The sequence below is a fragment of the Procambarus clarkii genome, chromosome 17 (genome assembly GCF_040958095.1).
Source record: "Procambarus clarkii isolate CNS0578487 chromosome 17, FALCON_Pclarkii_2.0, whole genome shotgun sequence".
NCBI classification, from domain to species: Eukaryota; Metazoa; Arthropoda; class Malacostraca; order Decapoda; family Cambaridae; genus Procambarus; species Procambarus clarkii.
In genome coordinates, this window is record NC_091166.1 from 49,770,286 (window position 1) to 49,796,765 (window position 26,480).

Sequence of the window (26,480 nt, forward strand, 5' to 3'; positions counted from 1 at the left end):
TAATGGAGTTTACCTTGATCCACAAAAATATCCTGCTACTATTTCATGGTACAAATGCGGTTATCGTCATGAATATTACTAGGGAAATGTGGTCATCATATGATAATTTAAACAATTATTGTCTGGGTTTTCATGTATGATTCAAATATGGATATAAAAGCTCTGTGGATTTAAATAAAGAAAAAAGTGATAAAACAATGTTAAATGATTGAAGATAAAATAGGTATGGTCATTTCTCTACAGCCGCTGTCTAAGCGTTAAAATAATAGTCAGGGTTACAAATGTTGAAAAAGAAATTGCTACCTGATCTACGACCAAATGATGTACAGTACCTGTATTGCAAATCGTTTATACGATAGTTTGGAGGTCATAGAAAAGTTAAAATCCCAGAGATATGCTTCAAGAAAATACTCCACACATTAATACCAAAGCAGGAACTTAATACATAAATATAGATATATATATTTTATTACATAATCATTTATTATTAACATGAACAGTGATGATAATGAAGATGAAAAATGCATGAAGCATAGTTGGGCCAAGGTTAGGAGAGTTGGGGTGTGTGGGTAGCATACAAATTACAATGTTAACATTCGAATACAGACAAATTTATATCATATAAATCTACTATTGTTCTTTGACTATTTTCGACCACAGCAACATGGGAAACTTTGTCTTGATATTGATACTTATTATAATTGCTTCATATGTAAGTAGATCTTTTAAGTGAATTGGACCAAGAAGCTGCATCCATTTAGAATATTGAGTCAATCCTTAACACTATAAACTGTATAGTTTAAACAGCATTCACTGTATAAACTATATAGTGATGCTGTATAATATGCAATACCAGGCATGTATCTGACAACCTCTACATCTTTCTCTTTAATCTAGTTTTGCATTTAAAAAAAAATACAATATCACCACAACCCATGAAAAAGCCTTGGTACAACATGCAGTGCAATATCATCACTTGTGTGTAACATCCACTCCATGACATCATTAGAAATGAAAATGAATTGCGATTAATAAAGTGTCACACACACGGGGGTTAAGCACTGTCATGCAAGAGCTAAATGTCATTTATCTATATAATTAACTTATTTGATGTCAATTTTTGAAATAAATTTGAGTGCACAAAACTGACCAATATTCTCATTCATTTTAAGCTTACCAACTGTAAATGACTAAACCTTAACATTTGAAGATTTGCAGTTAACTTTGCCAATTTGCAGCAGAATGGAGCCTTAATAAAAAAAAAAAAAAATGTCTAAATAAAGGATCTGATTATGGTATAATCTTTGATTATGCAACATAAAATCAGCTTCATATCTGGCACCTCAACCTGCCACACACACTATTAGTCCCGACTAATTTGCATTTGACGATGCACAAACCTCAACAATCATGAACAAAAACCGATCATACTGCAACACCTATGTGGCTATTAAATACATGTGGCATGGTATAATACTACTGTACCACACAACAGAGAAAATACTGCATTAATAACATGATTTGATTTTGTTTTGAACTCATGTTTTGATTAATATCAAAATATGAATAAAATTAAGCTTTCTAAGTTTCTATGCCTATACATATAAAATCAATATAATAATGTAAGAAAGACATGTACCAGTTCACCAGTTTCTTCTGTTGTACCTTTAAAAATAATAAATTAAAAAATTTGTGTATTTTAACAATATTGGGATCAATTATCAACAGACTAATGAACTTGTACAATACACAGAGGACGGTAATAATTTTTGTAATTTACTTTTGTAAAAAGACATTATATCAATAAATTTTTGGTTAACATTTCCTCAATTTCATCGTAGTATGAAATACTAAATAATGTATGTTAAGTACGCATGTGCATACACACACGTATCTTAGTATACCATTTAAGTATACACACAAACAAATATGCAAATGCATACTGTACTTGGATGGTGTACCTAGTTGTATCTAAAGGGAACAAGCACAAGGTGTAAAGTCCCCGCCTTATAGCTATTTTTCCTGGTGCCTATATCTGGTGAAGTGCCAGTACTGGTACTGTACTCTTACTTGTTCTTCAAACTGTGAATAGTGTGTGTTTCACCACCTTTGGCAATAGTTCATACCACATATGTGCGAGTGTGTGTGCAAGGCATGTGTGTACTCACTTATACTAGTATGTCTATGTATTTATGCATGTGTGTGTGTGTGTGTACTAAACTTGCCCAAGTATGCCTGTGCATGTGTAGTGTATGTATGTGTATATAGATCAGAGATTTTTAAGAAATTGGTTTGTAATTCCATAGAAAAGCAGAGTGAAAAAAAACATGAATGGCTGTGTGGCTTTATGGTAAGATATCTCCCAAGATGGCAACCAAAAGTGTATTTAATCTCATTACTGTCTAATCATAATAGTAGATCATTGCTATAGCTGGAGATAGCTCACATACCACTTGCTCACACATCACCATTGGTAACTAGTGTAAGATAATTTTAAACTCGACAATGAAAAACCATTACGTGCTAAAACTTTCTTTCAATTACTATAAATGATGTAACTTTGCCACTAAATTGAACTACAGTATACCCACAACTCAAACGTATTTAATGAGGATACTATACCAACTATACTAAAAAAAAGCCCAGCCATATACAAAACTTTAAAGCTTTCTCTGATGTTCTACATCATAAAAATTACACTTTTATCTTGTTAATAAAAGTTTTTTTTTTACATATTCTTATGAAATTTAATGTGGTGGAAAATCAGGAACATTAGTAGAAATTCAAACATTATATATAAAGGCTAAGTTATGACCCTCAAATTAAATAAACCAACTGATAAATACTGAAAAACTTCTCTGGTTAAGTTCAAGAAAATGTAATTAAAAAAATGGTTATTATCTGCTCTCTAGATATACAGTAGTTGCCACAAGTTACAAGAGCAGGAAAATACTAAAAAAAAAAAATAATAATAATTGGTTGATTACTTGGTGGTTACTGAAAATTCACTATCCTGAGGGCATCAATTGCAAGTGTTACTTTGTAAAAATTAGCAAAACAATATTAAAGAAGAAAAAATGGGAAGAAATGATGGAGTCAGCTGCCTGCACTCTGCCAAACCTAATGGTTCCTAATAGATAGGGTGCATTAGCCCCCAAAACAAAAAAAGGCGTGTCTGTCGACTAATCAAGCTTTCCTATACCAACCACAATACAGTATTCATATACTGTACTCTATACTTCAAAATCATTTATGAGACAAATATCAAAAGGAGCCAAGTGTGTGTATATAAACAAAGATAATGTGATAGAGTATTTTTGCAATGTTTTGGATAAACTTTGCTTATTACCCATTTCTTCTTAAATACTCTACAACAGTCCAGAATGCCTTAAAGTTTGCTATAAAATTTAGCCTCATATTTACATTTAACTAAATTATTGCCATATATTAATTTGACTTATAAGGTATGTTATAACCACACCATCATAGTGTTACAGTGAAATACAATACAGTAATTACTTCTACTTTGGGAAAAAATAGTTTAAACAAAAATGCTTCATATATTTTTAGGATGTCATTTTCTCTCCATACAAGCCTTAGAAATAGCATGTCTGGTGGCAGTTGCTTGCAATACAAGCTAAGGAAATGAGGCTCATCTGGTGACAATTGTTTGCAATATAAGCTATGGAAATGGATTATTTAGTGACAACTGCTTGCAATACAAGCTACAGAAACTGGGCTTATTTAGTAACAAATGATTGGAATGCTAGCTGAGGAAATGGGGCTAGGCTAGTGGAGACTCACATTTTGATCCCTCAATCTTTATGAGAAATAGATCTTTAAACTGAGAAGTGTCAAAGATGGCCTGCAGTATATACACACAGTACAGAACCTGTGATAAGTGAGAAACACCTCGAGTAAGAGGAATGACTGAAGCACTAGATGATGGAGGTTATATGTTTATGTTTATTTATTATATATACTACACTTAGATCTAAACAGAGAGACCACTCAAGCCACATCTACTTGCTCACCAAAAGAAGACAAGACAAGAGCTTTACAAAACAAAGAGCAAGAATTACATAATATTACTACTGAAGACTGTCAAGTATGAACTACAAGAACCTAAATGTTAAGGAGAAAAAGTTAATATACCATAATGTACTTGGAAAAACAATATACTGAACCAGATTAAGGAAATATGCAAGTGTCTTTAGACCCACCTGTATCCAGTGTATCACTTTTTGGTTCCAATAAACAGCAGAAACTGGGCACAACACCAAAAGCAGTCAACATCGTCTCTCCATTCACACATAACATGCAATTAAATTAATTATTCTATATAGTTCCTATGATGGTATGAGGCACAATTTATATATATTCACTGTAAATAATAATATACAGTTTTATCTTCACTGCAAACAAAGAAATTTTAACACACTAAACTTTATTAAAGCTAGGTAAGCCAATAACAGATCTGCTGTGTGCTGCAGCTCAAACCTAATTTTTATTATATACAAAACACACAATAAGCACAGAAAATAATAAATGCTTTAAAAGTGAAGGTGCTCTAAATGAACAGTGGCCTTATACACATTCTTCAAGTTATTTATTAGTCACATAGATATTGCTTGTACATACTCGCATTCAACCAATAAAGATGAATAATTTAAACATTATTGCAAAACCTAAATTCCAATGAACTGCTAAGGAATGCAGAAAATAAAATTCTGATTTAAAAGACACACAGTATGAGAAAGAATAATGAAATTATTTTTACATGATCCTTTTATTGAATTTTACGATTTAAGAGAAATTTAAAGGTACAAAAGAACACAACCAGTAAACATCCTTACATCAAACACAGCTTTCTCTAAACAAGGACCACCTTTCATAACACTCCTGTACTAAACACACCTAACAGTCTATAGGACGTTCACTGGTTTAGTAACTCTTTTAAAATAGTATCATTATTCATGGCTGGTTCTTAAATAACAATAGATCCTTTCACTGTATGCTTTTATTAATGATATTTAAATCATTAAATGTAACTAATTAAAATAAATACAATACTTATGATGCAGCTTACGAAGTAATACACAGCTGACTCTTTCCAATCTGCTAGAATATTTTTTGAATACATACTTTTCTCTTTACATAATAACAATGGACTATGTTTATACAGTATGCAAAATATAGATAAAAGGAAATTTTCCAGTGAACATTTTTACCCCTCTTGGCCAAAATCTTCGGTAAATTTACGTAGTTTTTCCAAGTCCTCGTTATTAACTGATGGCTTTGAGTCCGCCAGAGAGCGCATCATATCTCTCTGGCAAAGATAAAAACAGAAATCAATAGAAAGAGTTTCTTTCATTTAATACAGAGATATTTCTGCTATGCTTTCACCGTTCTCTAAATCCTCCTTAATATCCTCGCTTAATCCTCATCCTCGCTTAATATCACCCTAATTTTAATTTTTATGTTAGATAAAATATATCAATTTAATATCCGACAGGCAAACAATCTTGTTTTGTTTTTAAATTTCCTAACGTATGATAAAGAAAATGATGTGGAAGCTTATGGTATTTAAAGTGAATTATATTATATGAGGGCTAACATCAATGAACACTATTTACACTGTGCAATGAACACTATTATCAAAAACACTATTTACACTGTGCTAAATAAACACTATTTACAGTGCTAAAAACTAAACTTCTTTGTTTACTGAAAAGAATAGCACAAAATAAGAGTACTGTACATAAAAATATAGTAACATGCTGTAGAATATAATACTGTACAACCATATTGCCATGTTAACAAATTATCAATTGAATTTAGTTGCTGGTGAAACAAATGCATCTCACCAGCTGATCACAGACATAAACAACTAAGGTGCATGAGCTCCCAAGCTCAATATTATTAGTAAACAATTTCCTTGGACAAGAAGGCATGATAGGTAACTCGATATCAAGCAGGTATTAATGTTCTTTGGCAGGTAGTAATCCTAATATGACAAGAGTGAGTGAGTGATGATAAAGATAATGAAAAATGATAAAGCCTTTGACCTGGAGAGGGTTCCAGGAGTCCTTCTACTCCCTGAGCCCAGCCTGGGGTCAGGCTCGACTTGTTATAACTTAGTCCAACAGGCTGTTGCTTAGAGTGGCCCGCAGTCCACATATCCACTACAACCCGGTTGGTCGGGCAATATTTCTAATGCTTGCTAGGAGAGTACTGAACAACAATGGACCTCTGATGTTCAGTGTTCTCTGATTGTGCCTATGGCATCTCTACTCCTCACTGGTTCTATTCTGTATTTCCTTCTGTATCTTTTGCTCCAGTATGTTGTTATTCTACTGTGCAAATCTGGGACCTGGCCCTCGGATATCTTTCATGTATGTAGTATTTGATATACTGTATCTCTCGTCTCCTTTCCAGAAAGTACATTTTTTGAGATGGTCTTAATAATTTAGGTGCTTTATTGTGTTTGTGTGTGATGTACATCCTCTCTCTATTTCAGCAATCTCTCCTGCTCTGAAAGTGCAAGTGCTGTACTCGTAATCAAGGTGGAACAGCACCAGTGATTTAAAAGTATTAACAGGTCTTCCATAGAAATAATTTTCATGTAGATTTTTGCATTATCTGCAATGGATGACACGAAGCCGTGGCTAGTATTTCTGTCTATATCTGACATGTGAGTAAAAAAAAACAGTGGTGCCAGGACTGTTATCTTAAGATGATTTCAGGGCTTAGCGTCCCCACGGCCCGGTCCTCGACCAGGCTGTCTTTTTGTTACACACTCCCAGGTAGCAGCCTGTACCAGTTGTTGAACTCCAAGGTACCTATTTACTGCTAGGTGAACAGGGGCATCAGGGTGAATTTCTTTCACCTCTGCCCATTTGTTTTCGCCTCCACCTGGGATCAAACCTGGAACCTCAGGATTATGAATCCGAAGCGTTGTCCACTCAGCTGCCAGGCCCCTCATAGGTCTCATAGGATGATTCGTCATGAAATCTTTTATATCATTACCATATCTCTGACATTCCTTCTCATCACCAGTATTGTAAGGTCACGTTACCTCAGTCTATCCTCGTGGCTCAATCCTCTCAGTTAAGGAATGCAACCCGTCCTCCTAATAGAGCGTCGTATTTTGACGTAAACTCTACCTAAGGCCAAAAAACTGTGCCACGAGGTACAGGACTTTTCACTGTGTTTGGACTTGGCTTTATTTAATTGACTGTTACTCTTAGCATTTGACAGAAAATTTAAAATCAAATGCCCCACCTTGTCCATTAGTCCTCCTGATCTCATTTTATATCATTCCATGCCTTTACACTTATCAAATGCCTTTGCAAAGTCTATGTATACCATGTCTGCATTCTGTTTTTCTTCTAAGCCTTCTGTGATTGTGTCATAGTGCTCGAGTAATTGCATAAGACTGGATCTTCCTGCTCTGAATCCATGTTGACTTAGGTTGTGAAGTTCATTGTTCTCCATAAAACTGGAGATTTGGTTCCTAATCACTCTTTCAAAAACTTTAATGATGTGTGATGTTAATACAACTGAAGTATAGTTTTTGCCAATACTTTGTTACCTCCTTTATATAGAGGAACTATATCTGCTGATTTAAGTGCTTCTGGAATCATATAATTCATACCTAGACACTTTTTAAATGAAAATTTATTACTTTAATACTGTAATGTAACAAATATCAAAATAGTGCATACATCATTTCTTTAGGATAAAATAGAAAATTAATTGATTATCATAATTTGTGAAAATTTCACAATACAAAATTGCAGAGATTTTTTCTCCAAAGGGCATTATTGACATGCATTTGAGATGTTTTACATGCAGTACGATAAAAAAATTGGATTAAAACCATGGAATGAAATAGATTTGAGTACTAATACAGTATGTCAAAGTTTGCTGTACTAATGTTTTGATGCACAATGCTAGTATATCAAGTATCTCCAAATGATTCAACAGGTAAATAGTTCAATAAGTTACTGCAATACTATAAATGTATTTAAACCCCATTGTATCAACTTACCATTGAGACAATTGGTTCCAATAGCTTGTCACCAGGTACCTGCTCCCATGTCATTTCAATAGCTCCTGGCTCGCCAGGAGAACATGGACAAAGCAAGTCATCTATGAAGACATTTGGATCGTCACGTGAACGGCCACGTTGGTACTTGAAATGCGTGGCAGTTTGAACCTTTCGAACAGGCTGCATCAGAGCATCCCGCACCACAACACTGATATCTGCCCCAGAGTACCTGTGGATAATTTTACACTTTTCTCAACATGAGTTTTAAATAATGGAAATTTTATGGAGATTTACAAATAAGAACATCAGAATAAATTAAATCGCAGAAGACAAATTGACCTCGTGAGGCAGCTCCTATTTTTATCTGCACAAACTCATTCATACACAGTATAACCTATGCTTGAAACACTCCAGCAATCCCAAGTCTATTATTGGATTGCTGTAGTTTTTGTTCCCTAAATCAATAATCCTGTTTCCAATCCAGTATTTACCAACATTTTCCTAAGTATAAATTTTTCCAGAGTGTTACTGTTTGCAACTCTGAAATGATACAAACTATTTTCAGTATGCTCACAAGCAATTCTGAAACTATGTTCGAACAAGACAGAGTTTTGGAGAAAAGTGCATAGAAACGTAATCCAAACCACTGCCACCTGGTCCATGGGCTAGATTAGCCCTTACTGTTTATTTATTTAAAAGTACTACACTGTTGTTTATATTACAGTATAAGATTTTGTTAACAAATCAAATGTGAAAAAATGGATATAGTGACCTGCTCACAGGAAGTAATCACAGACAGTGATTGGAGCAGTGTATGGGTTAAGGATCTTGTATTTTGTGGCAGGGCCATACAGATAATTCTATCCAATGATTTTAATACAGTATATTAATCTCATGTTGTGCAGGGAGCATTATCAAGCAGCCTTTTGTAGCTTTTCTTTTATCTGAAAATATTTGAGTAATGGGAGGTCAGACCACAGTAAACATAGGGCTCAGTCGACCCTGTGTTATATAGCCAAGTAGGCTCAGGAATCTGTACACCAGTTGATTGACAGTCGAGAGGCGGGACCAAAGAGCCAAAGCTCACCCACCCAAAGCACAACTAGAAGAGCACAGGCCAAATATAAGACACCAAAGGGGAGTAGAAACCCCTGCAGAATTAGAGAGCAACACCTTAGGGTTCATATGATAACAAATCTCTCTCTCGAATCCCACAACACGTGGATATCAGCATCATCCACGCATCATCCAGATAAATGCCAGGTTGGCCAACATATTATCTGCCTTTGGAAATCTGAATAAGGAATCATTCAAGAACCTTATTTTCTATGAATGTCAGACAGATTCTGGAATACAAGGTGATAATGTGGAGTCCTTATCTTGTCAAACATAAAACAAAGCTGAAGAAAGCTCAGAGGAATGCTACCAGACTAGCCCCAGAGCCGAGAGATAATAGCTATGATGAAATATTAAAGGAATTAAACTACGAGAAAAATTAGGGGAGACATGATTACCATATACAATCTCATGGACAAGAACATATTATTCATTATGGATGATACATGAACAAGGGGACACAAGTAAAAAGTAAGTGTGAAGTGGTAGACAGAGACTTCACACACAGCTTCAAATGTAGATACAACATTGACAAATTGGCTTGGCAATCAGCAGGCTTAAACCAATTCACTGAACATTGAGAGAAGAACCCAAAGAACTGAACTAAACTCCTTGAAGCTCGATTAGGTGAGCACAAAGGTTACAGACACCGCAGAAAGACCAAAGCTCTTCAGCACTATGTTGCATTAAGAAATTTATAAAACAAAAAATGCATTCTTAGTTATATTTACTCTATAGCATTTCCAACAAAATATCTGTTTTTAGAATAGTTACTACTAGATGCACAAGAATAGTAAAACTTTGATTGTGTTCAAGAATTGGGATCCTCTTTTGGATTTATACCAATCCACGAGTAAAATCCTTTAGCTATGGTTTCTGGAACGAGATTTTAGATAATGAGGGTTGCACTGCATTGCTTATTATATACTAGATAAACTGCCTCCATTTGTGACTCACCCTTCAGTTTTAGACCCAAGCACACGGAAATCACTTTCCGTTAGATCGTGTGGTGTGTCACCTAAATTCAGCTTAAACATGCTGGTGCGAGCATTTTCTTCTGGTAGTGGAATGTAAATTCTCTTTTCAAACCTTCTCCTGATAGCTGAATCTAAGACCCATGGGATGTTTGTGGCCCCCAGAACTAATACACCATCATTTTGGTTGCCCACACCTGCAAAGTAAGACATTCTTTTTTATCAAAGCTAACCAGAGAAGCTTTCTTTATTATTAATGGCCACACATGCAATAATCAAAGGAAAAACATAGACCAGTAGACATACAATACATAACTGACAAAAAAAAAAAAAAAAAAAAAAAAATAGCATTGAATGTAATGAAATGCCAGTTTCTGGGTGAGCCCCAGAGGCTCCCTGAAGCTATCCATACTGATATAGTACTCTAATAGTTTGGGTCATCAGTCGCAAAGTTCTTGTTGCCTACCAGGAACAAAGAGCCAGAACATGGCCACTTCAGAGAGGTGCTGAGGGAAATAGAGTATGAGCACTTTACATTTAAAGTACATTTTTATACGTACATAGTACGTATAAAATAGGAATAAATTTAAAGAATGCATTAATGACAAATTTTTAGCTGCAGCAGAGGGAGCAAAAGGTTTAAAGTACTCGAGTTCATCCAGTAATGAAACACACGGTAATTACTTTTAAAATTACATGCCTACTGAACAGATACTAAGTAATTATCAAAAGAGGACACCTAGCCGAGGAGACTGTGTAGCACCATATAGAGAAGCAACAAAGATAAAGCCATTGGGCATAACTACTGAGGACAATACTGTACATCAATTACCTTGCATTTGAACGAGAAATTCTGTCTTAATTCTCCGGGCTGACTCTGATTCCTGTTCTGATCTTGAAGCACAAAGTGAATCAACCTCATCAATGAAGATAATTGAAGGCCTGTGTTCCCGAGCCATCTCAAATAATGTTTTGACATGCTGTTCTGATTCACCAAGCCATTTTGACACCAGATCTGCAGATGATACGCTGAAGAATGTGGAATTGTTTGCTTCAGTGGCAACAGCTTTTGCTAAGTAAGTTTTACCAGTTCCTGGGGGCTGTACAGAATGTTTGTTACAAGACTGAATTCCCTAATGATATCAAAATTTTGTAATTACTCATACCTAATCTTATCATGGTACAGTATTTGTGCAAGGTAATTATATGTGCAATCCTCATTACAATTTAATGGTCCTGCTAGTTAGGAAAAAGTAAAGAAAATATGAAAATTAAATTCTTTCCGTGGCCTTCCAAAATATAAAGTACAGTAATAATACTTAAACCACACGTGCCTGGAAATGGCAAACTCAGTAAGCTAGACTGTTTGTAATAGTGTGAAACACATCAATAAATAAATGAAATATGTAAAATATTGATGAAATTGTCAAGAGAATAATGATGAGAAACACCTTACCCCAAAGAGCAAAATTCCCCTCCATGCAGTTCTTTTGCCAGTGAACATTTGGGGAAATTTGATGGGTAGAATGACAGCTTCTTTGAGGGCTGCCTTGGCTCCCTCAAGCCCAGCCACATCATTCCAGCTGACATTGGGTTTCTCGGCCACAATTGCCCCTTCCAGCTTGGTCTCCATTTTTTTTCTTGCTGGGTCTGAATCTTCATCCGAGTCTGAATCTTTGCTGCTCCTTTTCCTGTACAAATCAATATTAAGAATAAGATATAGAAATTTATACACAACTGAAATAAAAACTTGTACCTGTATTCCTTTCCAAGATATCACATTTACCACTTTTGGATTTCACACGTCTACTAACTCTCATGCTTGTTCACTCATACTCACATGGAAAGCCAATACAGCATGACAAACAAGAGAAATATAGCATGGATTGTACCTGGATATTGTTCTGGGAGTTCTTCTACACCCTAAGCCCACCCCGGGGCCAGGCTTGACTTGTGAGAGCTTGGCTGTTGGACCAGGCCACACATATCCACTACAGCCCAGTTGGTCTAGCATTCCTTGCAGAAGTGTTCACTTTTTCTTGAAGACTTCCAATTTTGTTCTGGTAATACAGTTTTTCTTATACTTGCTGGAAGGACACTGAATAACCATGGACCTCTGATGTTCATACAGTGTTCACTGATTGTGCCTTTCGCACCTCTACTCTTTACTACTCTCTACTCTACTATTCTGCATTTCCTTCCTTATCATTCATTCCAGTATGTTGATATTTTACTGTGTAAATTTGGGACCTGATCCTCCAGTATTTTATCTCCTTTCTAGAGAGCTTTGAGATGATCCCAAAAATTTTGGTGCTTTATCATGTCTACACGTGCCGCATATGTTCTCTGAATTCCCTATCTTTCAGCAGTCTTTCCTGCTTGGAAGGGAAGTAAGTAAGTAATTATCAAAAGAAGGCACCAAACCGGGAAGGCTATGTAGCACCATCAAATACGCAAAATAATCAGAGGGCGCTAAATATCACCAAGGATGCCAATACGAGAACAAAAACGCATAAGGCGAACGATATCAAAAGTATCCGAGTCACCAAGAATTCTATCGAGGGACAGGTGACCGCGAGGGGCGGTCGGAAAGCAAAACATACGCTCGTCCTGGAAGTCAGGACATTCAAGAAGGACATGCATGCATGCTTGGAAGGGAAAAGTGAGTATCGAACAGTACTCAATTCAGAACAGCACCAGCATTTGAATTATGTATATGAGTACAGTATTGTGATAGGATCCCTGGATTTGAAGATTCTCATAATGCATCCTATCATTTATCAGGCTAATGCTATATTTGCTCCCTAAATCTTAAGTTGTCAGACATCATTATTTCAAGATCCTTGTTGCTAAATCCAGATCCAGACATGTTTCTTTCCTACTATTGGTAGATTTTATTGTGTTCTGTACCCTGTATTTTGTTTAACATCTTCATGTTTACTATACCTAGTAAATGGAAATTATCACTGTAAAACATGTTATTTTCTGCTGCTCAATTGAAAACTTTATTAATAGTGAATTGGCTTTTAGTTTTCAATGTCTTCTACAGAGGTAATTTTCATGCTGATTTCTGTGTCATCTGCAAAACATGACACAAAGCTGTGACATATTTTTGTCTATATCTCATATAAGAATAAGGAAAAGCAGTGCTGCAAGGAATGTGCTCTGAGGTACAAAGCTTTAAACAGGTCTTACACATGCCAGAGCCTTACTACTACTACTACTACTACTACTATACAACACTGCTGCAATAACACACAATATTTAAGACCATGGCAACTACCAATATTTGACCAAAAAAACATCAAAAAGTTGCACCTTGAAACAAGATGGCACAGCAACAGATCTATGAAGAAAACGTTCTATTCAGAATAAACCAAAGAGAAACTATTTATTGTTGCTGGCATAAAGACAAAATGGCCTCCTCACATATATAGTGATAGGAGCTTACACAGAAATCCATATTAGTGAGTGCATGGATGGTGAAATTTGGATTCCAAATTATATCTACAGTTGTGATAAGAGAGTAAACAGCATGCATGGCAAAGCATGTCTGTATAATAAAAGACTCACTACAACATAATTGTTAAGATCATCAAATGATGTGATTGAGGCCTTAGGAATGGAAATAGAAAACAACACTCCTAATAATTATCCTAATATACAAGCCCACAGATGCAACAACAAAAAATCTAGCCAGGTAGGCAAGGAATATCGAGAACTGCCATAAAAACCCAGTAGATATTATCAAATATTGCCTTTCTAGTTAACTTCAAACTCACAAATTTAAAGTGGAAGTTGACATAATACAGTAATAAACTAGAAACACTGTTAGGAAATAACTCATTCATACTGTATTGGATCAGGTCGAGGCCAAGGAATAATAGTGTTAGACAACCTCATATTTAGAGAGCACAGTAAAGCAAATGAGGGCAGGAAAATGAGAGGGTGAATAATGAGACCTACCCAAGCAGTGACACTAGAAACATGCCATAAGTCTTTTTTAATTCATACAAAGTGTATCCAATGTTTTACAACAATGTAATGTGTGGTACTGTAACTCACCCTGAATTTCCTTCTCCAGTCTTCACAGGTTTTTTTTTATCCTTATTTTTGCCAATATAATCTTTGAGTTTCTCTGCTCGGTCCAGATACTGTTTACACTTGCCTCGAATGCTGTCTCTTGCTCGCTCATTAGGAACTTCATCTGGTAATTAAAACATCAATAGATTACATCAAATATATAATTAAGATGTTAATTACATAAAATGGAAACAGTTTAATGAGACTTTCCTATATGTCCATCAGAGCACCACAATAAAAGTCTGTAATATTGTTAGTTGACCACACACACAGGTTAAAATGTTATAATAAATATTGGACAGTACAGTTAAATCTCTATTCAACTGACTTCTGTAATTGGGACTAGAATAATGATGAAAAAGAGTGGCCTATGTTTAGAGAGTACTATATTATAAAGATGTTTATAAATACAAGAACAAAATTCCTTCATTAACAGGAAATCCTTAAGAGGAAAAATATAACAGTTAACTACATAAACAAATCAGTTGATTGTTGATTGACTTTTGAAAATGGCCAATGCTTGGTCAGAATATGCTGATTATTATGAATCAAACAACACTGGATTCTCCCGGAAGAAGTGAGTACAGGAGTGTTGTTTGCTAAGTTAAGAAAACTAAACGGTCCATCTAATTACCCAAAGCTACCCAAATTTACTCAAGGCTTCCCAAAGCTTCCTAGCATTACATAAGTAATTAAGAAATAGTATGATATATTTACTCACTATATTGTTTGTGTTGAATGTAGAACATGAAAAAACATATTTTTACTCTGAAATAATATAAATTATAATTATAATATACTCTGAATATAAATTTATAACAAAATTAGACGAAACTAAGTGGCATGAGAGGCCATAGGAAGTCGACGATCCAAGCGACAATGTTGTGGAGCGACTTATCCAAGATGAACAAATTATTCATGATATATTGTTGCCTAGAGGTTATATTAAGTTAGGTTTGGATAGGTTAGGTTAAGTTAAGTTTGGGTAAGTTGGTTAGGTTAGGTAGGTACAGGAGGCTCGTATACCAGCAAACATTGTCGCTTGGACCGTCGATTTGCTTTGGCGTCACCAGCTTTTCATTTTAATCTAATTTCGTTATAAAATGATACATTTTCAGATTAAAAATATGTTTTTCATGTTTTACATTCAGCACCAACATTATAATGAATAAATATATCATATTTATTTGTTATTACATATCTAACAGTAATGCTATGAAGCTTTGTGTAATTTTGAGTAAGTTTGGGTAGCTTTGGGTAATTAGACAGACCCAAACTAAACAAAATTTTGATAATTCAAGAGGGTATTATTATTGAGCTAGAGTAGGAAAACTTGATTTAGCAGAATAATGTAGTGGTAACAACACATTTGGAGACAAAAAGCCAAGATTTGGAAAAGGAAGTTGTGAGACTAGAAGGAAAGCAGGGGAATCAAGAGGATATCAAAGAAATAGTTACATTTTAAAGAATACACAAACAGTGAAGATTGAAAGTGAAGATTTTCAAAAGACCATTGCAAGTGTCAGATCAAATCTGGAGAAGTTCAGGGATCAGAGATCAACCATAAATCTAAATAAGGCAATACAGGTATTCTTATGTTACCCTTTAATAATTATTTTACAAAACAAACTTGTTTACTTACACTTCATAGCATGAAGGAAATACTCAACAGCGGATTCATATAGTCGTAGCGCCTCTGCATAGTTCTTGCTTTTGTCTTCTTCTGTAGCCTTTGTGACTAAGTCAATTGCTTTCTGTAACATATGAATGAACAGCCTCAACTTGAACCAAATTACATTTGTGCAGTGAAATACCAGGTTAAGAGCAGCCATTTGTATAGCTAACCACCTCTGCAAGGGTGTCATCGAACGTGAGAAAGCTCATACAGGTGAAAGTATCTACACAAAGTTTACTCTCAACTTGGTGTTTATCCACATCATTGCCACCATCTTATCCTCCATTCAACTAAACTTTTAATTTTAAAATACTGTACCATATCAAGTTGTAAAAATATATATACAGTACAGTATATGTATTTTCATAGTTTATGTAAGAAATATTGGACTTCAGTACTTTGCAAAGTATGGAGAGGTTAACCAGAGAAACACATTTTATGCAATTTTTGAATGATGGTCGAGGTAAATCTGCATCAGATTCATTTTTGAGAGATTAACTTGGATAGCGTTTGTAATGTGCATAAATAGAAACATCAGATAAAGGCTGATATTTCTCTCGAACTGCAGTCTAAAGATGTGAACAGCACCATAACTATATTCCCTATGATCTTTGCCAGAGTTTACATAGAACAATGATATTTTGAGTAAAATTTGTATAGCCCTATAATAGCCATCTTTTGTATTATACAGTACAGTATATAGTGTGACATAGCAGTAGCAGCAGTAAGTATATATATGTCATATATAGTGTGACATAGCAGTTTTTAAATTAGGTTAGGGGTGACATTTGCACATTTCCAATCTAGGGGGAAGCTATTCCTTTGTCCAGATATTTTTTTAAATGGTTTTTCAGTGGTAGGCATAGTGCACTTACCAGTTCTTTTATGACTTTGGACTGAATTCCATCCATACCTGGGGCTTTTGAATCTTTTAGTTTGTCAATGGTTATCCCAATTATGTCGCATATTATGGGTCAAGGCCCTTTAGTTCCTTCTCATCATTTGCTTCAAACATTAGTGGGAGTGACGGGATGTCATCTAATCTTTACACTGATGTAAAGAATTCAGTGTTAATTATAAGCCATCTTTGTAGGGCATGCAGCCACAAACAATTTATTTTAGTTTCCATAAATTAATATAACTTTGCTTAATATTGTACATAAGCCTTCCTCTCCTCGCCCCGAAATGAAACCTAATTATACTAATTCAGAAGAAAAGTTTAATCCACGGTAATATTTAATCAAACTAAAATAAAATCACATGCCAGTTGCTTATAGGCCTTATGAACTTTCTAACGAAACCATAAAAATATAAAAATAAAACATATATGAAAAAGCAACATTCTTAGCAAGATAGTGATTTCCGTCTTTGAGAAACAGAACCCTGGACGAAGGGAAGGTCATATTTTTAGCTCAGTGCCTCGTACACCTATGATGGAAAAGGTGTCACCTTGGTGTGATAGACCGGTCCGTCCCCATGACAGTATTTACCTGGAGTGCAGACGTAGAGGCCATTGCAATAGCCTTCGCCGTGTCTAGCCGTAACCTGAATCACTCGTTTTGGAAATAAAGAATACGACTAAAAAATGTATTTCCCTTCTAAAGCGTGAAAAAACAACAAAGAAACATCACATTAATTCTTATAAACTCTAAATATGATATAATTTAGATTCAGTATAGTATCTAACTCTAATATTGTTACGTGTTGTTTTACTTATACTTTTGGTAAACACGGGCCTGTGACGTAGATGACGTCACAGTCACGAGCAGGGCGGGAGGTTTAAAGGTTATCTGAGCCTGATAATGGGAATCACCTTCGGGTTCTTTGTTCTTGAATTGAACAAAGATTTAATTTAGTAATGTTAGTTTAGGTAAGGTTTAGATAGGGTAGGTTAGGTTAGGTAGGGTTGGTTAGGTTCGGTCATATATCTATGTTAGTTTAAACCCAAATTAAAAAAAAATGAACTCATACATAATGAAATGGGTAGATTTAACATTTCATAGGAAAAAATAAGGAAAAATATATAAATTCATGAAAACTTGGTTTATTAGGAAAATCGAGCCTTGCATAGTACGCCAAATATATATATATATATATATATATATATATATATATATATATATATATATATATATATATATATATATATATATATATTATATATATATATTATATATATATTATATATATTAATATATATATATATATATTAATATATATATCTTTTTATATAGTTTAATTAATCAGTTTAGTTTTAAACTATCTTTTTATATAGTTTGGGTAGGCTACAGGAAGTTGAGCTACGTTGAGTTAGGTTAAGTAGAGTGGGTTTAATACCTGGTGTGGTGAGGGAGAGTGCCAACAGATGGCGCTGGCATCGTTCTGACACCACGGCAGCAGCCGAATTTTTGTCGCTCGCTGATTGTGGCGGCTCCCACCACCACCATGGCATTATGATCCCCGTGAGTTGTCCTGTGCTAGTTTTGGTTGTGTGGTACGTGTTGTGACCCGGTCATATTGACCCTGGAAGCCATAGTGGCTCTATTAGCTGGCGGTGATAGTGTGCCACAGTGGCCCCTCCGGCACCACGTCATCTTGACTTGACATTTAGTATTCACATTCTACCTTATGTAGTCGTAGGATGTTTACTAACGCATTTTCCTAAATAATACGCGTTTTGTTGTATTAAGTCCATATGAATTATGATTTTTTTGTGATTATGGATTTGAGAGGCAATGCTATGGTTTTATTACCCTTTGTGTGAAACAGCTTCTGTTGTCTGTGGGCCGTTGTGCATTATTCAGCTTGAAGCCAATGCCACTTGAAATGAATTTCAAGTGCCTGAAATACTGTGTGTTAGGGGGCTTTAATATATCATTTCTGTACCTACTAATTAACCACTACAACATGCTCATATATAAATAAAAATTATGAATTTATATTATAAATTCACATTTATAAATAAAATATTGTATTCTTATTATTAATTTTTGTAAACCGGTTTAAATTTCATTTACAGGTGTATACGGTATACTCATCTTTCAGTTGAGTGTCACTTGTCAGAAGTCTGTGGGCCTACAGTGAACGGAATAATATTTGGTATTACAATGAGTTACCCGAATGCCAATGTGCTTTCTTTCAGTCTCGTTTATTTTGCTTTTGTGACATTGTTTCATTACATTAGATTTGGTAAAATTCACTTTAAATTATTACATTGAAATTGGGGGTGTTAGATGGTGTTTTGTGTGCCTTTGCATCTTGGAGACCAGACTCTAGGAACTCGCTCTTTCTTTCTCAGGAGTATATGGAAGCTCATTTGAATTTTGAATCCATATTTAACAAAAGGAATTATGGATATATTGTCCTCAAGCTCATGGGGCACTGCACTATTCACAGTTAAAAAAAAATACCTTTGTTTTCATAAAATTTAATTTGCATTATTCTATATCTGTTGACCCATGTACACCCACTATATCCGTGGGCCCGTGTACATCCACAATACTTAGTTAAGGGTTCGTTATTCAGCCAATTCCTAAGTTACTGCTGAGAAAGTACTCGCCTATTTGTGTTTGCGGGGGTTGAGCTCTGGTTCTTTGGTCCTGCCTCTCAACTGTCAATCAACTGGTATACAGATTCCTGAGCCTACTGGGCTCCATCATATCTACACTTGAAACTGTGTATGGAGTCAATCTCTACCACATCACTTCCTAATGCATTCCATTTGTCAACCACTCTGACACTAAAAAAGTTCTTTCTAATATCTCTGTGATTCATTTGGGCACTCAGTTTCCACCTGCCCTTCCCCAGTGTGTGTGCAGGTGTTGGAGAAGCACTTCCTAAGTGCTTCTCCAACACAGTTCACTTGCTCGTGATGTGTGGACAGTGTTACATTATGTTAGGTTGTGTTAATTGCAAGTGAGGCAGCCATCGTGTAACGATACTATTTATAAGTAAAGAAAGAGAATATAATGTCAGAGTTCTTAAATGGCGTATTGTAAAAAAAATTAAATTAAATCTTTATGCAGAAAATAAAGGCAGACATAATGTTTCTTCTAACCTAACCTATAGAGATTGTTATACTACTAATAATAATAATAATAATAATAATAATACTTTTCATAATAAAATGCAAAGAAGAAGACAGGTATAATTGTAGTCATAGGGGTTGCACATAAAAACACTACTACACAAAGCTGTCATTTTTTTATTTTGTATCTTCAAAACCCCATCCTTCCTTATTAAGTTATTTATTTGCAAGAAGGTGCAATGGGTTGGTGAGATTACATAAGACTGGTATTTTTACATTGATGCAAAGCCACCAACATGCACGTAGCATTTCTGGAAATGTTTACTTATCTACAGTATTAGCTGAAATAGATAAGAGTACATGGGGAAATTAACTCCTTTGCTCCATTGAAAAGTAATGCAACAAAGCCCCTAATTTCCTCACTAAAGTACCCCATCCTTGTCATTCAACCTCCTTTATTAAATCATATCTACTCAAGAACCTGTGTAACCTCAATATAATTTCTTTAATAACTAATATACCATACAGTACTTTTGTTAATTTTTAAATCGCTTCACATTTTCAATATATGTCTCAGTCACTAGTTTTAAGTTAACTGCTTATTTAACATTGACTGTACATGTATAATATACAGTATATACTGTGTGTTTTAACTTCCAAACTTATGCATATATTCAATGTTTACCTTAATTAGTAGTTCTAAGAACTTTGATTAAGTTTAGCTATACCTCTTAAAAATCATTGAATCATTTAAGAAATCATTTATTAAAGAAATTAAGAAATTTAAGAAATCATTTAGCTATACCAATTAGAAATCATTGAATCTGTTAGAATAAGGTTATGTCCACCACAGAAAAAGTCACATAAACTATACAGTATTTTACATTTTTTATTAAATATTAAATTAAAACATACTTAAAAAAATATTTGTATATATTTTTTCTCTGGATCTGCAGAATACTTATACTGTATTAATGTTCTTATCCATCGGCAGTTTGAGCTGTACTCGAGATTGAACTTGGTACTCATGATCTTCACTTGATTGATTGACGCAGGTGGTTCTTTTTAACTTCAAAGAGGGACCAAAGTGCTAGCCTATTGAAAACTAGTTGATTTTTATCCCCAACTCCATTGCTTGCCTGCTTGCAATGGATCACTTTTGTTCAGGCTCTGGCTTGTTTTGAATTTCTCACAAAAGTTGAGAAATCCCTGCTCATGCCAACTTAATCATTTCAGGAGTAAGGGGTGATCTGGGATACCAAGATGACCTTCCTCCCACTCTTGTGGAGTCATCCCGGCCACCTATCTCAGCTTGGTGATGGGCAAGTGTTGGCCTTCCTGTTGAATGATCAAGTGACTGTGGGACACTAACTTTGCATGCATGGTCTACCCAGTGGGCCAGGTGTGGCTGGAGGACTTACTTGTAACACTTCCTGCTGTGGTTGATGCTTTAGGATTGCAAAGTGCATGACCAAACAGGCATATTGGAGAGCTTATGTGTGTAGTTTCTACCTGTTGCTTTTTTGGCATTAATTGTTGTGGCTTCCTCTGGTGCCATACCTCGAGTTGTACATAGATGTGTTGGAACTCAGCTGGAGCTTTGTCTCTAACCATCACCATACTGGACAAGGACTAGTTATTGTCGCAACTGGTTATGGTTGTGGCAACCTTATTTATGGTGAGGGAGGGAGTATGAATTTAGAATGTGCTTGTGTGCATTCTTCTGTGGGGCTTGACTATCTGCCTTCACTCTGATTGTCTTCTGGTGGTTCACTATGTGAGCTTGGACTCTGACGACACTGTAGTTTCATTTCATGCTTCTTGGGTTTAATCTTCTACATGTTTCGTATTCTAAGCACCTCGAATGTTCCCGCAGATTGCCTCTCGCTTCCAATCAATTTCATGAGAGTGGGAGTTGGAGAGGGACTCCTTTAGCTGGGATATATGAGATATTTGGGTCCCTGAAGGTGAATCTCTTTGCCTCTGTTTGAAGTCGGCAACTACCATTGTATGTAGCTCCATTTCTGGATCAGGAGGCATTTGTGGTGGATGACATGCAACTTGGACTGGAACCACTGGAAATGTAGAATACAGTATTTATCTTCTCCCCAAATTGTAGAGCTTTTGGAGCTCCCATATGGCTAGCTCAGCTCTGTTTTCTGGATCATCTCGTGCATTGCTTCCATTCAGTTCTTATCATGGTTGTTTGGGAACCTTCTAATTTTTCATCTTTGTATTTTAGGTGGCAAAATAAGGTGGCTTTGAGAGGGTATTATGATCATTCTTGCCTCTTTGGCAGGTGTCTGAAGTATTGGTTGCTAGTGTGATGACTTGCTCTCTTCGCTGTTTGTAGAGACAACAGTACTGTACAGTATATGGACATAAAAGTTGTGGCATGTAATGGCTTCTTTCCCTGATGAGTGCAGATGTGAAATGACGACTAGAATCCATGATTTTAGTGTGTCTTATGTTATATATTTTACGCTAAGTTTGTTCTTTCAGTTTTATGGAGGTGTAAGAGCGGGTGAAGAACGGAGGTGACACATCTTTGACCTGATCTGAGCTGACCTGACCTCCACTGGTGAGTATATGCCTCTACCAGTTTACTGTTACCTATTCCTTGGTATCTTCATAATTTTATTAGCCTGAGATTTTAAGCAGGCTCAACCACAGGTCCGTCGAGATCTTGGTAGCATCAAACGACTCCCTAGCAATGAGTGCCTGGGCAGCCATGGCCATGGGAGTTGCACAACTCACTGTTGTCTTAAATTCCTCCACCCGTCCACATGACGTACTCTGCTCTCTCCAGATGCTCCACACTTCATCTTGTACCTGGGCTCTCTGCCTTAGGTGTTAATAATCCTTGTTGCTACTGTTATAATTTGGCAGGAAGAGAAATGAACGTGTGATTCACATGGCATTTATTCAACAACCACAAACTATAATGTCACCAGGTATAGGTACCATGAATACAAACGAGCATCGGATCTTAATATTACAAACCTAATCTTAAGGGACCTTAATCCTACACATACCTTAATCCTAACACTGTCATATGATGCTTTGATATAATGCCAAGGTGAATAATAAAGAGCAAAATGCGAGTATAAGAGTAGTGAAGTAAAATGCTAACAATGATCAGGGAAGGAAACAATGAAAAAATAAGAGATTAGGAGAAGGAAAAGAAATTTAACGAAGGGAGTAAGGAGCTATGAATGAATGTCGGACTTAGGAGAGAAAAAATTGAACTGTCACCATCCATTTATGATTATTTTCATGATTATTACATACTGTATTTTAAGAAATGAAACGTGTCTCTTTTTCATCAGTTATCTCTTAAGTGATGATAACATGTAATAACTGCAACCATTAAAATCAGAAATTCAATTGCAAAGTCTGAATCTTTAGTAAGTAATCTTCAGAGAGTGCTCTTCGCTCTATCTTTCATACAGCATGACTTTAGAAATAAATCCAAGATCTTAGGGTATCAGATTTTGAGACAATCATTCACAATTTAGGAATGACATTTATTTGTATATAGTTTCCTGATTAATCTTAACATGGTTATACATTTAGATTACTCTTCAATTAACTGGTGAATAGAAATGGTCACTGAATAGGAAATTAAGAAGAGAATATGTCTGACTACCCCTGACATGTAAGCAGAATGGGAAATATGGAAACACAAATTTGTCACATGACAATCATCACTCACCAGTCTGATTATAAGATGGTTGGAAAGGGAAGGGTTGATAGAGAATCGAGGAGGTATTAAAACTAGAAAACTCATTGTCACCAAGACTGTACTGGTCTATGATTAGCATGAGTGATACATTTTATTATATATACATGTATATATGCATATTATACTGTACATGTAAATAAAAAGCCACGGAAGTTCAAAAGCCACCTAACGTGCTTGCATAGATTCAAACACACATCAGCACATATGAAGCTACTCTTCGTAAGATGATTATTAGACTACAGTAGTTCTTAAATATCCATACATTCCAAAATAGTGCTTACAAATTAGACCAAAATAAAGAAATTGCAATGTTCAAAATAGGACTGATGTTCAAAAATGCTTTGCAGCCAATGCTACTGTATCTTAAATCCCAGTCATGACAGACTAACTGCACACATCCTTCAAAATCATTCCCATGAACAGCATTCTTACTGCTTTTCAAATGACAACTCTGTGTATTAAATGCAATTTACATCCAAGACAGAGAGAACCTGCTAGTTATCATGAACTCTACCAGTGACTGATATTCAAGAACCATGTCAAAAAACCTGAAGGCAGACACTATAACAAAAAGGTTGAAGGCACATCCACAAACCTGATTTCCAAAAAACATGAATCTTGAATAACCTTCATAAAGACCCTGATGAGTGGAATGCCCCAAACCCACTGTATGTGGGAAATGAAACACTTTAAAATAATGATAATGATAAAATCAAATGAAAAACATATGAATTAAAATAGAAAAATAAAACTCACTGCTGGAAGCAGAGAGCTCAAAGAAGGGTGAGAGCATAGAGCTTGACTGAGGGGTGAGAGAAGGTGGCTCGAATAAGGCCAGAATTGCTGTCTATTTTGTAGCAAGGCTGTAGCATCTTGTTAAGAGAGTTGGAACTAGACTTGTTGAGTGTTACGTTGTATGCTGGTGAATGCGATAGCTTTGGAAAAGATCTGTGGTATATCCAGAGTGTTTGTCATTGAACCACTATGGGAATTAAACTTGGCGATTATACGTTTGTGTTTGGCTTATAGTCACACCTCCCCTGACCTTGTGTTGGATAGATGCTTCTGGCAAGTTGAGCAACATTTTTGCCTGATGGGTAACTCACTGGATACTTATGGATTCCTAAGTGATTCATAGAACTTTTGGGGAACTTGTATAAATTTCTAATAAGAGCATATAGGATTACTGGAGAACCTTTAAGCATTCATTAAACTACTTCTTGGAATGGGAAATTCTTGGGCATAAGTTATGTGGGATTAGGAGCACTCAATTGCTTAATTGGAGGCTCAATTGCCTACAATAGAACTTCTGAGAACTTGGAGCATCTACTGTATATTACTCTTAATACAGTTGCTACAAGTGGACCTGTGGGCCACTCCAAGCAACAGCCTGTTGGACTAAGTTTTCACAAGTCGAGCCCGACTCCAAGCCAGGCTTGGGGAGTGGAAGAACTCCTGGAACCCACCTTAAGCATCCTCCTGGTATATTCCATGGGTTATGTAACAACAAGTAGGACCCTCTAGGACAATCATCATAGACCCCGACAATCACCCAGACCCTCAGCAGTCACACTAAATCATAACAATCACCATAAGCTCCAACAGTCATCCTGAACTTTCAACAATCATCCTGAACCTCAGCAGTCATCCTGAACTTTCAACAGTCATCCTTAACTTCAACAATCATCCTGGACTTCAACAGTCATCCTGAACCTCAACAGTTATCCTGAACTTCAACAGTCATCCTGAATTTTCATCAGTCATCCTGAACTTCAACAATCATCCTGAACTTTCAACAGTTATCCTGAACTTCAACAGTCATCCTAAACTCAGTCACTACAAATCCCAACAGTTACCATAAACCCCAACAGATGACTGTTCTGTGGGGGATGTAGATGACTGTCCTGTGGTGGATGTAGATGACTGTCCTGTGGTGGATGTAGATAACTGTCCTGTGGTGGATGTAGATGACTGTCCTGTGGTGGATGTAGATAACTGTCCTGTGGTGGGCATAGGTGTACCAGGTTGGAAGGTACGAGATGGAGGGGTAATACACCTGCATGGAGGAACACATTAACCTCATTATGCCAAACTTTGTTGTTGATAACCTGATAAGGCCACTAATGGTGGCATTCTTATGTCATTACTCACATAGGATGGGCACACACACCCATCCAACACCTGCATCAACACACACACACACCTACACACAATGTACACACACACACGTTAGTTGAGAAGGTGGTGGAGGCTAAGACCGTCAGTAGTTTCAAAGCGTTATATGACAAAGAGTACTGTACTGGGAAGACGGGACACCACGAGCGTAGCTCTCATCCTGTAACTACACTTAGATGATTACACTTTGGTAATTACATGTACTGCAGACAGATATATACACACACATGTATACACAAGAGTGCTGAGAAGATGGCACACCACAAGCGTAGCTCTCATCCTGTAACTACACTTAGGTAATTACATGCACTCACACACAGGAATCTTAGGAAGGAATCTTGTCCACAGGAATCTTAGCACATACTGTATTTAGAAAAAGGCAAACATAGTTCAAATCTTTAAAGATGATAGCCGAGAAGACCCTCTAAAGTTAGACCGGTATCATTAGTATTGGTAATCCATAACAGTATCTGTTGTGATCAAAACACCACAAAAAATAGTTGAAACCAAATGGGTAGAACACATGGAGAGTAAAGACACAATGACAGACAGCCAGTAATGGTTTTCAAATAGGAAGCGACTTGAATCGACTTGAAAATGGTCCAGGACGGACCGAAACGTCGTCGTCCCTT

At 35.9% G+C, this 26,480-nt stretch overlaps 2 protein-coding genes across 5 annotated transcripts in view; one reads left to right on the forward strand and one right to left on the reverse strand.

Moving 5' to 3' along the window:
• Positions 1-450: 450 nt before the first annotated feature.
• Positions 451-17,532, reverse strand: Vps4 (vacuolar protein sorting 4). The gene is made up of 8 exons (XM_045765598.2): positions 17,392-17,532; positions 15,869-15,980; positions 14,209-14,350; positions 11,600-11,834; positions 10,976-11,243; positions 10,127-10,340; positions 8,054-8,282; positions 451-5,329 (listed from the first exon to the last, which is right to left on the reverse strand). Exons 1-8 carry the CDS (start codon positions 17,413-17,415, stop codon positions 5,228-5,230), a joined length of 1,326 nt encoding a protein of 441 aa, XP_045621554.1. The 5' UTR covers positions 17,416-17,532; the 3' UTR covers positions 451-5,227.
• A 693-nt stretch (positions 17,533-18,225) lies between these two features.
• mmy (UDP-N-acetylglucosamine pyrophosphorylase mmy) overlaps positions 18,226-26,480 on the forward strand; it is a 117,466-nt gene continuing 109,211 nt past the window's right edge. For 3 of the 4 annotated variants that reach the window (XM_069326013.1, XM_045765606.2, XM_045765614.2), the window contains exons 1-2: positions 18,226-18,363; positions 22,431-22,509. The gene's annotated coding sequence lies outside the window, so the exon portion shown is untranslated. Of the gene's footprint in view, positions 18,364-18,920; positions 19,001-22,430; positions 22,510-26,480 lie in introns of all 4 variants that reach the window. The other variant, XM_069326011.1, reaches the window with a different exon arrangement.

Bases quoted from the DNA above. Each gene is read 5' to 3' on its own strand.
- Vps4 (XM_045765598.2), bottom strand. From the start codon at position 17,415: ATGGCCTCTACGTCTGCACTCCAG. The intron at 8,283-10,126 runs GTGAGTCACAAA...AATTATCCACAG, and splicing joins CTTGGGTCTAAAACTGAAGG to GTACTCTGGGGCAGATATCA. The intron at 5,330-8,053 runs GTAAGTTGATAC...TATCTTTGCCAG, and splicing joins TGGAACCAATTGTCTCAATG to AGAGATATGATGCGCTCTCT.